This window comes from Nycticebus coucang, chromosome 22 (assembly GCF_027406575.1).
Source record: "Nycticebus coucang isolate mNycCou1 chromosome 22, mNycCou1.pri, whole genome shotgun sequence".
NCBI lineage: Eukaryota > Metazoa > Chordata > Mammalia > Primates > Lorisidae > Nycticebus > Nycticebus coucang.
This window is the reverse complement of record NC_069801.1, coordinates 41034165-41047160: the sequence shown is the minus strand read 5'-3', so window position 1 is coordinate 41047160 and position 12996 is coordinate 41034165. Positions and strand designations below refer to the sequence as shown.

At 45.0% G+C, this 12996-nt stretch overlaps 1 protein-coding gene across 4 annotated transcripts in view; it reads left to right on the top strand.

The window, feature by feature from the left end:
- Positions 1-8044, top strand: part of EIF2B3 (eukaryotic translation initiation factor 2B subunit gamma) — a 135067-nt gene extending 127023 nt beyond the window's left edge. For all 4 annotated transcript variants that reach the window (XM_053575030.1, XM_053575032.1, XM_053575029.1 and 1 more), the window contains one exon: positions 7835-8044. In XM_053575030.1, the coding sequence (XP_053431005.1) occupies positions 7835-7887 (53 nt within the window). In that variant the 3' untranslated portion in view covers positions 7888-8044. The remainder of the gene's footprint in view (positions 1-7834) is intronic.
- The last annotated feature ends 4952 nt before the right edge of the window (positions 8045-12996 follow it).

Genomic DNA, 12996 nt, shown 5'->3' with positions numbered 1-12996 from the left:
GCTGTGGGATCACAGTTCACAGCAACCTCAAACTCTTGGGCTTAAGTGGTTCTCTTGCTTGAGCCTCCCAAGTAGCTGGGCCCACAGGCGCCCGCCACAACACCCGGCTATTTTGTTGTTGTTGTTACAATTGTTTAGCTAGCCCGGGCCAGGTTCGAACCTGCCACCCTTGGTGTATGTGGGTGGCATCATAACCACTGTGCTACAGACGCCGAGCCTGACTGAATGTTTTTAACTTAACAGTAGACAGTGCTCAAGATCAATAGAATTGACTGATTGTTCTTGAGATTATTCCTGAAATAGGCTGGGTAGTGGCTCTCACCTTAATCCTAACACTCTGGAAGGCCCAGATGAGTGGATTGCTTTAGCTCAGGAGTTTAAGACCAGCCTGAGCAAAAGTGAGACACCATCTCTAAAAAATAGCCGGGCATTGTGGCGGGCACCTGTAGTCCCAGATTCTTGGGAGGCTGAGGCAAGAGGATAACTTGAGCCCAGGAGTTTGAGGTTGCTGTGAGCTATGGCACACTAGTTCTATGCTGTGAGCACAGCACTCTAGTCTGAGGCGACAGAGTAAGACCCTGTCTAAAAAAAAAAAAGAGAGAGAGAGAAAGAAATTATTCCTAAAACTAAAATAGGTGGGGAGGAGAATTGCTGAAGGAATTAGCCCTACCAATTCTATAGAAGACACATCAATTTCCTTCTCTTCAGTAAACAGAGGCCTCCTTCAATTTTTTTTTTTTCTTTTTCCTTTTTAAAAGTCACATGCCTTCTTTTTGGGCTTTAGAATTAAACAGACCTGGGTTCAGATCTCAACCATGTAACTCACTGTTTGAATTTCTAAGCCTCAGATTTTCTTAACTAGAAAAATTGGACAATAATACCTACCTTGGGCGGCGCCTGTGGCTCAGTGAGTAGGGCATCGGCCCCATATGCCGAGGGTGGCGGGTTCAAACCCAGCCCCGGCCAAACTGCAACCAAAAAAAAAAAAAAATAGCCGGGTGCTATGGCGGGCACCTGTAGTCCCAGCTACTCGGGAGGCTGAGGTAAGAGAATCGCTTAAGCCCAGGAGCTGGAGGTTGCTGTGAGCTGTGTGATGCCACGGCACTCTACCGAGGGCCATAAAGTGAGACTCTGTCTCTAAAAAAAAAAAAAAAAAATACCTACCTTGGAGGATTACATAGAATTAAATGTTTTAAGGAGTGTGTACTACTCCTTGAGCATATCAAAGGACTTTGAGTTTTTAATACACACTGTGCTGTTATACTTCTCCATGGTTTTGCACATACCCCCTTTCTCTCTCTCTGGATTTCCTCTCTGCCCAAGTGTTTCCTCCTCTGTAGAACCTTGTCTGACTCTTCCCCTGACTCCCCACAGCAGAACTGAGCATTGGGCAGCGCCTGTGGCTCAAGGAGTAGGGCGCCAGTCCCATATGCCAGAGGTGGTGGGTTCAAACCCAGCCCTGGCCAAAAAAAAGAACTGAGCATTCCTTCCTCTGTATCCCTGGACTTTGCCACATTTTTATTAAAGTATGTTTAATAAAACACACTTATAACTTATAATCTTAAGTTATAGCAATTATCTATGAATCTTCCTTCCCTACTAGACTCAGATCCTCAAAGCCAAGGATTATCTTAACTATCCATAGTTCTCAGAACAGGTCCTGGTTTAGAGTAGATAATGGGGCAGGGAAGGAAGAATGAATGAATAAATTTTGGATCCATAAAGCATATTTTGAAGGATTTCAGGGCAGAAATTTCCAAGAGAAACTTCTATGAAATGGTTGCAATTATCATGAGATGGGCTCTGGAATCTCCTGGATTTTCTGCTTTTTATTTATTTATTTATTTTATTTTATTTTATTGTTGGGGATTCATTGAGGGTATAATAAGCCAGGTTACACTGATTGCAATTGTTAGGTAAAGTCCCTCTTGCAATCATGTCTTGCCCCCATAAAGTGTGACACACACCAAGGCTCCACCCCCCTCCCTCCGTCCCTCTTTCTGCTTCCCCCCCCCATAACCTTAATTGTCATTAATTGTCCTCATATCAAAAGGATTTTCTGCTTTTAACTAACACTATATGTTCACTTTTTAGCAAGGAGACCCCTTAATGGTCCTCCTCAGGAGGAGTTAGCTAGGGAAATCACCTGGACTTTGGACTCTAAACTGGACAGTCTGGGCGGTGCCTGTGGCTCAGTGAGTACAGTGCCAGCCCCATATACCGAGGGTGGAGGGTTCAAAGCTGGCCCTGGCCAAACTGCAACAAAAAATAACCAAGCATTGTAGTGGGTGCCTGTTGTCCCAGCTACTCTGGAGGCTGAGGCAAGAGAATCACCTAAGCCCAGGAGTTGGAGGTTGCTGTGAGCTGTGACGTCACAGCACTCTACCAAGGGCAACAAAGTGAAACTTGGTCTCCAAAAAATAAATAAACTGGACAGTCCCATCACTTTCTGCCCTCTACCCCCTTTGCTAGAGCAACAAATACATCCAGCACAGTTGCCAGTGCTTTCCTGCCATAGGCACTTTCTGGCCAGTTGCTTGTTTCCACTATCACTTTTCTTTGAGCCATATGGAAAAAGCAAATTCCAAGCCATCAGTATAGCACTCAAGACCTGCTACTTTGGATGACCTAGACAAACATCAACAACTCAGCAAAAGAGCTCAAACAGATGACAACATCCTCAGTTTTCCTCACATAGAGCAATTCAGGAAAAGCATTCATCTTAAGAAATAAGATGAGCTCTGCACCTGTGGTTCAAGCGGCTAAGGCTCCAGCCACATACACCTGAGCTGGAGGGTTCGAATCCAGCCTGGGCCCGCCAAACAACAATGACGGCTGCAACCAAAAAATAGCCAGGCGTTATGGCGGGTGCCTATAGTCCCAGCTACTTGGGAGGCAGAGGCAGGAGAATCGCTTGAGCCCAGGAGTTGGAGGTTGCTGTGAGCTGTGATGCCATGGCATTCTACCCAGGGTGAGGCTCTGTCTCAAAAAAAAAAAAAAAGAAAAGAAATAAGATGGATTCTAATTCTAATTATTTTCATACCAGATACCACGTCCATAGCAGTCTTTTCCCCGTAGAATGGGAACTCTCATAACCTTGAGTAGGCCTCTGTGGCCTGATCTAGTACTACCAAGAGAGCAAGCCATTTTATAACAACTCTGGCTTTTCTCACCCCACCCTAGTGCTCTTAGTGATTATCTCTGGCAAAACTTCTGGCAGTCAAGTTTGACCTCCTGCTCAAGCAGTAGGAAGAATCAAATCCTGAAAGACTTTAATTGGGTGCTTCATCTGAGTCTCTTCTCACTGTCAATGAGAGAACTTGTAACTCTTCCCTGTGACCACAGTGATCAGTCCTTTGTCCATAAAAGTAGACCTGACATAGGTCAGAGTCTTTTTTTTTTTTTTTTGTGGTTTTTGGCCGGGGCTGGGTTTGAACCCGCCACCTCCGGCATATGGGACCAGCGCCCTACTCCTTGAGCCACAGGTGCCACCCAATAGGTCAGAGTCTTGACAGCTACTTGATGTAAGTCAAGTCCTCCTGGCTAGCAGGAATCCTTCCCAGTTTCCTAGTGCAGCTTTTATTTGTGACATGTTTTTCTCTTTTATTCCATTTGTTTTTTCCCAGCTCACCATCTTCCCTTGTACTCTTCTCTTTGGAATCTTCCCCAATATGATTCCAGGCTAGAGATTTTCCAATGTGTTTACTGGAACCTACTACTATCCCTGGCCAAATAGCACTAGCTCTACTTTTTGCTCCCTTGCAGGTTTCTTCCAACTTACTGCATCTCCATGAAAAGCTACCCCCAACATGCCATGACTCTCTCCCCTGAAGCCCAGTGAGCAATGTATTTTCTCACTGCCAGGCCAGGAACAGACCAGAAGGAAGAGGGGAGAGTAGGGACAGCTTGAAAATGCTGAAATGTTTATTTGGAGCCTGGCAGAGCTGCAGAAAGGGTTGTTTTCTCTAGCCAGACACCTCGTTCATCCCCTGGTCTAGAGCACTGGGGTCCAAGAAGGGTGTTAATTAGAACTGGCACTATCTTCCAAATAGCCCAATGTCCCTGGAAACTAGGAAGAAACTGGATGAAGGAAGAGCAGATGTCAGAGTCTAGATGAGAAATGATGAAGCTAATTCAGAGGTATGGGGGATAAAGGAGGTATCCTGGGAAGCTAGCCAGAGAAGCATTTCTTTTTTTCTTTTTTAGTCAGTCTTACCTCAAGATTGGAGCCTGACTGATAGTCATACTCTGGGACCAACACTAGCCATAGGGAATTTAACAGCCTGAGCTCTATCTAGGCCTCCTCCCCATTCTTCTCACTAAAGGAAGGCTAGGAAGCATCTCCTGCTTAGCCCTATTCTGTAACATCTGCTTAATACTTAGCAAAACACTATGATATGGGCTCCTTATGTCAGTTATTCTCTTAAAGAACCACAACTTTTGTTAGGAAACTAAAGCCCAAAGACATGAAATGATTTGCTCAAAGCCAGACAAATATTTGCTTGAAGTCAAATTAGAATCCAACTCAGAATCTTTCTTTTTTTTGGCAGTTTTTAGTCGGGCTAGGTTTGAACCCGCCACCTCTGGTAAATGGAGCCAGCGCCCTACTCCTTGAGCCACAGGCACCGCCCAGAATCTATTTTTTTTTTTTCTCAAATGTCTCTTTTTCTTCCTTTCCTATCCTTTTCCTTCCACATGAGATTGTGTCTGTCTAACATGGTGCTGTAATAGCAAACTTTGTGAAAGACCTAGTAAAAAGCCTACAGACATTCTGGACCCCCAAGCCCTCTTGTTGTAATGCATCAGATGTATCAATTACATTATCTTTGACAAAGAGATTAGAGGCCTGGGGCGGTGCCTGTGGCTCAGTCGGTAAGGCGCCAGCCCCATATACCGAGGGTGGCGGGTTCAAACCCGGCCCTGGCTGAACTGCAACCAAAAAATAGCTGGGCATTGTGGCGGGCGCCTGTAGTCCCAGCTACTCGGGAGGCTGAGGCAAGAGAATCGCTTAAGCCCAGGAGTTGAAGGTTGCTGTGAGCCGTGTGAGGCCACAGCACTCTACCGAGGGCCATAAAGTGAGACTCTGTCTCTACAAAAATATAAAAATAAAAAATAAAAAAAATAAGAGATTGGAGGCCTTCTCTTCCATACATGCTCCTTTTCCTGTATCTGTACTCTCACATAGCCCCTAAAACACACATTCTGCAAATTAATTATTGCCTACTACCTAGGCACTGTTAGGGTAGGGGTGCTATTCATTTTATGAATGAATAACATCTTTATGGTATTTCTTGTGATCTAATTGCTCATAGTCTATTATGGAGAGGCAGATGAGTAAAGAAATAAGTACAGTAAAGTTTTACAGGTAGCAGACTATCAGGGTTAATTAAGGACTTGCATGAACACCATCCTGAAAGAAGTAAAGATAAATATCGAAAAATTTAGCTATTTACCAAATAAACAAAGGGGAAGAACCTCTCAAGCAAAGGGCAGCCATGCAAGCAAACACCCAAAGGCAAAAAATCCGGGGTGTTAAAAACTGCAAATCAGGCTCAGTACCTGTAGCTCAGCAGCTAGGGCACCAGCCACATACACTAGAGCTGGCAGGTTTAAATCTGGCCTGGGCCTGCCAAACAACAATGATAATTACAACCAAAACATAGCCAGGCATTATAGCGGGTATCCAAAGTTTAGACTACAAAGGGGTAGGGCGCTGGCCTCATATGCCAGGTACCGCTAAATAGGCATCGCCCAAGTCCCTGAACTTTTCTACCAATCTGCCCCTCCTTTCAGCTTTAGGTCTCCATTTATATGACCATACTCTATCTTTGTCCTTATCTGAAACCTCTAAAATCATCATGTGGTGGTAGCTATTCTGGACACTTAGGTTTAATCGTAACTGCAGTGTCCCTAACCTGTCCTTAGTGTTCTTACAGCAAAGTAGAGAAGAATGACATAATGATGTAGAGACAGAGATATGTTTAGTGGTTTCACAAAGCAGGAAGGGAAACCATCACATATTAGAGGTGCCAAATTAGGGCATTTGAGGTGAATAATAGTGCTATGGGAAAAAACAGGGGAAGGCATTCTAGGTGTAGGGAACAGTATGTGACAAAGTCTAAAGGCATAAAGCAGTGTGGCTTGTTGGTATAAATAGAGAATGGCAGGAAATGAGGCTAGAGAAGTAGGCAAGGATCAGGTCATGGAGGGCCTTTGTGTTTAGACTTTACAACAATAATAGGCTCGGTGCCCATAGCTCAGTGAGTAGGGCGCCAGCCACAATACACCAAGGCTGGCGGATTCAAGCCCAGCCCAGGCCTGCTAAACAATGACAAATGCAACAAAAAATAGCTGGGCATTATGGCGGGCACCTGTAGTCCCAGCTACTTGGGAGGCTGAAACAAGAGAATCACTTCAGAGGCTGAGGCAGGAGAATCGCTTAAGCCCAAGAATTTGAGATTGCTGTGAGCTATGACACCACAGCACTCTACTGAGGGCGACATATAGTGAGACTCTGTCTAAAAATAATAATAATAGCCACTATTGAGTACTCACCCTTTAACTCACTGAGTTTTCCTAACAACCTATACAGTAGGTGGTATTATTTCCATATTCTATATGAAGTATCTCCTCTTCTTCTCTGAATAGCTCCATTTATTTATCCTTTTAACCTCATTTCTTTATCTTTTTCCCTTAATTTCCTCTGTTCTGGCCATACTACAGTATTTCATGTTCCCCTTTCTCACATCTCCATGTTTTTGCCCATGCTGTACTAACAGTCTGGAATGCTTCCCCTTTGATCACTGCCTATAAAAACTCTATTGATTGGCTTAGTGCCCCGTAGCTCAGTGGTTAGGGCATCGGCCACATGCACCAGGGCTGGCAGGTTCAAACCCGGCTCGGACCTGCTAAACAACAATGACAACAACAACAAACAGCCGGGCATTGTGGCAGATGCCTGTAGTCCCAGCTACTTGGGAGGCTGAGACAAGAGAATCGCTTAAGCCCACAAGTTTGAGGTTGCTGTGAGCTGTGATGCCATAGCATTCTACCAAGGGCGAAATAGTGAGACTCTGTCTCAAAAAAAACTCTATAGATCCTTTAAGATACCGCTTCAGTTCTCTTATGTAAAGCCTCACCAAAGCCAGGTATAGAGTCAGTCCCATCCTCCTGTGTAGGGAGATTCTGTCTTTCTCATAGCCCCTTTGGCAAGTTGTATTCCAAAGAGCTTCTCAAAGAGCAGAGCCACAGGCCAGGCAGTGGCTCATACCTGTAATCCTAGCACTTTGGAAGGCGGAGATGGGAGGATCCCTTTAGCTCAGAAGTTGGAGATCAGCCTGAGCAAGAGCAAGGACCTGTCTCGACTAAAAATAGAAAAATTAGCTGAACATTGTGACAGGCACCTGTAGTCCCAGGTACTTGGGAGGCTGAGGCAGGAGGATCACTTAAACCCAGGAATTTGAGGTTACTTTGAGCCAGGCTGAGGCCATGGCACTCTAGCCTAGGCAACAGAGTGACTTTGTCTTGAAGATAGGTAGGTAGGTAGGTAGACAGATACCCTGTTTCCCCGAAAATAAGACATCCTCTGAAAATAAGACCTACTTACAGGAAAGATAAGACGTCCCCTGAAAATAAGACCTAGTGCATCCTTGGGAGCACACCTTAAAATAAGACACTGTCTTATTTTCGGGAAAACAGGGTAGATAGATAGACAAAAAGAGCAGAGCCACAATAGCAGAGGAATAAATGTTTGTGAACATAATTAGAAGCAGTTGGTTTAAAATGATATCTTTTACTGCCATTTTTCAGAAAACCTTTTCTTTTTCTTTTGTAGCTAAACGAGTGAACGAGGTGATCGTGGGGAATGATCAGCTCATGGAGATCTGAGTTCTGAAGACTCCTTCCTTTTGGCCCCCAAAACTATAGATGTTGGCTGGCCCACCTACTTGATTCTGTATTTATTTCCCAATAAAGAAAGGCTTCCAAAGGCATGCTGGAGACTTGTGGAGCAGTCCCAGTCTCCACATCAGGTGGGCTCCAAGTACATGTAATGTATGTTCATGTGTCATATGATAAAGATCATCTAGAGTAAATATGTGGAATAGGATAGACACGATGGGCTGACATTCATGTACCAGGTTATCAAGCAGGAGCAGCAGCAATCCAATTATAAAAGTCCTAGGAATGCTGCTTTCTAACGGACTGACCCAACCCCATCTATAAAGTATCTCCCGCTTAAAATTCTTCTAGACCCTAAGGCCTAACTTATGTCAATACCACCCCTGAGCATCAGCCTGGGACTTACTATTCTCTGCTCCCATAATTGTCAGGTTCTCAGGCCTTGTACCACCCACCTCCAGCCCCACACTCCATACTTACCATTCACTCCCTATTCTCCCAGCCTCTACCCACTTTCCTTCAGCCCAACTATTGTGCCTTGGAGACTCGAAGCAAGCAGGAGGCAGTCCCTGGCTAGCCAACAAACCTATTCCCATAGGCTTCAATGGAAGCAAGAATAGGGAGAGCCATGGTCTTGAGCTAAGCCACACCCTCCACACTTTCGCTTGAGGTCTGCCCAACCTGAGAAGAAGAGCCGAGAACCTGTATCATAGTTTGAAATTCTTTGACTCTTCTCCAGCTGTACTCCTTTATTTCCTAATTATACAGACTTTTGTGCTTTAGATAATTGAGGAATAAGATTTCCATATTCATAGCCCTCTGGAGTCCTATCTTTTCCTCCACCACCCCTGCTGCCAGACACACTGTTCACTCCATTCTTGTCTCTCTCTGCACTGCTTTTACAACCTGCAGGTGTTTGGTGGAAGATAAAAGTAGCTCCTGAAGTGATATTTCACCTCCTAAAATTATCAAAGTAGAGGTTTCTCTTGATGTCCTAGCTGTGGGTAGGAGTAATTATGAAGAATGAATTGAAATACTGGTTTCTACATTGCTTCAAAAATCTTAAGGTTCTCAAGTTTACTTGAGTCATCTTGCCTTATCTTAGTCATTGAACTTATGAGAGATGAACATTCCTACCCTGGGGGATTTCCACCTGTCAGCCTTGGCTGCTCTGGAGCTCCACATTCCTCCCATTGGTTACTAAAAGTTTACCCTAATCAGGCAGGAGCTGAAATAGCCCTGCAGAAGTGGTTGAATCCATAGGACTGAAAAAGAAGTGAGCATAACGAGCTGGGGTAGTATTCAACCCTTTGGAACTGAAATTAAATATGTGGGGCCTGGATGGTGCTGGACTGGGTGGAAGAAGACCTGACCTCTAATGTTTTTTGCTTTTGGCCAAATCACTGCCTCTTCTCTGACTCTGAGTTTCTCCATCTACAAAATGAAAGAGCTAGGACTTGGTGACTTTTTGTTTTAGAGACAGGGTCTCACTCTTTTGCCCAGGCTGGAGTACAGCAATGAGATCAAAGCTCACTGAAGCCTCACAATCCTGTGCTCAAACAATCCTTCTGCCTCAGACTCATGAATAGCTAGGACTATAGGCATAAGCCACCACACCTGGCTAATTTTTTTTTTTTTTTTGAGACAGAGTTTCACTACGTCACCCTTGGTAGAGTGCCTTGGCGTCACAGCTCACAGCAACCTCAAACTCTTGGGTTCAAGCAATTCTCTTGCCTCAGCCTCCCAAGTAGCTGGGACTACAAGCACCCTCCACAGTGCCCAGCTGTTTTTTTGTTGCAGTTGTTTAGCTATTGTTTAGCTGGCCCAGGCCAGGTTCGAACCCACCACCCTCAATGTATGTGGCTGGCGATGTAACCACTATGCTATGGGTGCCGAGCCATGGCTAATTTTTTAAATTTATTTTGTAGACTTGAGATCTCACTATGTTATCCAGGCTGGTCTCAAACTCCTGGCCTCAAGCAATCCTCCTGCCTCAGCCTCCCAAAGTGCTGGGATTACAGGTTCACACCACTGCACCTGTCCAGGACTGAATGACTTTTAATGACCGTTCCTATTCTCAGATTTTTTCCTTTTTTCTCAGTATTTTCTGGCCCTTAGGATCTGGGTATCCCAAGAGGCCAAAAGATTAGTATAATTTCTATATCCACAGTCATCCCTACACCTAAAGAGATACATAAACCAGTCATTTGTGTATTGCTTTCTAAATAGTTAAATGTGTCTGAGAAAGGGGTTAGGCTATTTGGAAGGGAAGGACCACCCAGACGGAGGTCCACAAAGCTCTGCTCTAGTGGATCTTACCAGGAAAGAGGCTGGGCAGTCTGGCTGCACATTCTAGCCAGACTGACCTGTCCTTGGCCTGTCTGCCACCACCCAGGATGACTGCATCAGGGGCCTTTCTTCCATGGTGAGATGCTGCTTTAGTTTATAGCCTCTCTCCTCCTCCCACACTTAAAGTGATAGACTAATCTGTGGGTATAGTCTCGTACCAAATACTTGATAGGTGCTGTTGGTCTGAAGCTGTCCAGAGGGAAGGAACATACATCCCCAGGCTTGGCTCTTTTAGTTTTTTAAAGACAGGGTCTCACCTTGTTGCCCTCAGTAGAGTGCCATAGTGTCACAGCTCACAGCAAACTCCAGCTCTTGGGTTTAGGCGATTCTCTTGCTTCAGCCTCCTGAATAGGTGGGACTACAGGCGCCCGCCACAACGCCGGGCTAGTTTTATTGCAGTTTGGCCGGGGCTGGGTTCGAACCGGACACCCTTGGTATATGGGGCCAGGCCCTACTCACTGAGCCACAGGCACCACCGCAGGCTTGGCTCTTTTCATGTAATGGAGGATAGAGAGCTGTCCAGGGCCCTGACTTCCCTCCTCCACATCTCAGGGTTACACTGACTGCCTAATCTAGATAGCAGAAGCCAGCCAAAAGCTGGTTAAGTGAGAAGCCTGGAGAATGCCAGGGAAAGAAGGCCTACCTTGGCTCTTCTACTAACTCTCACATGGACCCTCCCCTAAAACCAGACTGGTCATGGCTCTTCCACTAACTCTCACATGGACCCTCCCCTAAAACCAGACTGGTCACTTTCACCAACACTCTGTGTATGTGAGTATACTCCACCCTACTTTTTTTTTTTTTTTTTGTAGAGACAGAGTCTCACTTTACTGCCCTCGGTAGAGTGCCATGGCATCACATGGCTCACAGCAACCTCCAGCTCTTGGGCTTACGTGATTCTCTTGCCTCAGCCTCCTGAGCAGCTGGGACTACAGACGCCCGCCACAACGCCCGGCTATTTTTTTGTTGCAGTTTGGCCGAGGCTGGGTTTGAACCCGCCACCCTCGGTATATGGGGCGCCCTACTCACTGACCCACAGGCGCCGCCCCATACTCCACCCTACTTTTTCTAGAGCTTTTCCTCAGCCATATATTGGCAGTCCCCAGGTTACAAATGAGCTAGGTTCTGTAGGTTTGTTTTTATGTTCAACTTACACAGAAGTTGGAACAGGCACATTTACCTATTACCTATAATAGCCTCCATTTGTAAGTGTGAGTCATATGTCAGCTGGATGTTTGTAGCTCGGGGACTGCCTATATATTGTCTCATTAAATCCTTTTGTTCATGTTAGAGATTATGTGACTTGCCCAAGATCTTACAAATAGCAAAGTATTTGTAAGTCCTGATAACAACCAGTGCTTAATTCCAGGCCATTCTCTATCTTTAGCTATAGCCCCAAAGCAATTTAGGGTTCCACCAGGACTGATTTCAAGGCTATTTCTATTTCCAGAGACTTGCTGGGGATATACTTTCTTAGTCTACATCAGGACCCACTTTTCTATGACAGAGGAAAAAAGTACTATGCACATAGGCTGCTTTTTACTTTGGCCAACATCATACATAATAGTTCCTCCACAGGCATTTTGCTGGATGATGGACAAATAGAGGTGGCCAACCCTGTTGGGTATCATCACCCTTTGAACCTAGATGTTCCCTTTCCCCAGGATTGAGGCTCTGGAGATTGTTAATTTACATGAGTTTTCAAAAATCAATTGGGCAGTGTGTAACAAGAACCATAAAAATGTTCATACTTGGGCGGCGCCTGTGGCTCAGTGAGCAGGGTGCCGGCCCCGGCCAAACTGCAACAAAAAAATAGCCGGGCTTTGTGGCGGGCGCCTGTGGTCCCAGGTACTCGGGAGGCTGAGGCAGGAGAATCGCGTAAGCCCAGGAGTTGGAGGTTGCTGTGAGCTGTGTGATGCCACGGCACTCTACCAAGGGCAATAAAGTGAAACTCTGTCTCTACAAAAAAAAAAAAAAAAGTTCATACTTTTTTGTATGAACAAAACAACCCCACTTCTGGGAATCTGTCCTAAGGACATTCTCTAAATGATTGATTGCAGAGACTATGTAGTATCATGGACTATTTATGATGTAATGATAAAGGGTTTGGAAGAATTAACCAAGAAATCTCCCAGAATAATAGTAGTTATGTTAGAATAATGAGTTTACTGGAGATTCTTTTTCTCTTGCCCTAACTTTACATATTGGAATATTGATTTTGCCTTATTCTGCCACTCAGGGTTTATCAGTCAGGAACTGGCACTAGACCGAAACAGCACATTCTGATGGGATAGTCAAAAGTTCCCAGTCCTTTACACCCTGGTTTCTGCAACTCTTAGTGACTTACTCAACAACTATTGAGCACCTTACTTGTTACTGAGGAAGGCAGACTTTGAAGTATATAAATTGTTGTGTCAGAAGTGCTATAATACACATATAAATTGAGTGTTGTGAAGAACACAAGCAGTCATCTGCCAGAAGGGAGGCATGGATCAAGGAAGGCTTCAAAGAGGGGGGTAATTGATTGATGAGTCAAATTCTGAAGATTGTCTGCCAAGCCAAAAGGGCCACAACATGTAGGAAGGCAGAAACTCATAAAACAACATGGTGTGTTTAGGAAATTACAGATGTCTGGGCAGCGCCTGTGGCTCAACGAGTAGGGCGCCAGCCCCATATGCCGGAGGTACTGGGTTCAAACCCAGCCCCGGCCAAAAAAACTGCAACCAAAAAAAAAAAAAAAAAGGAAAT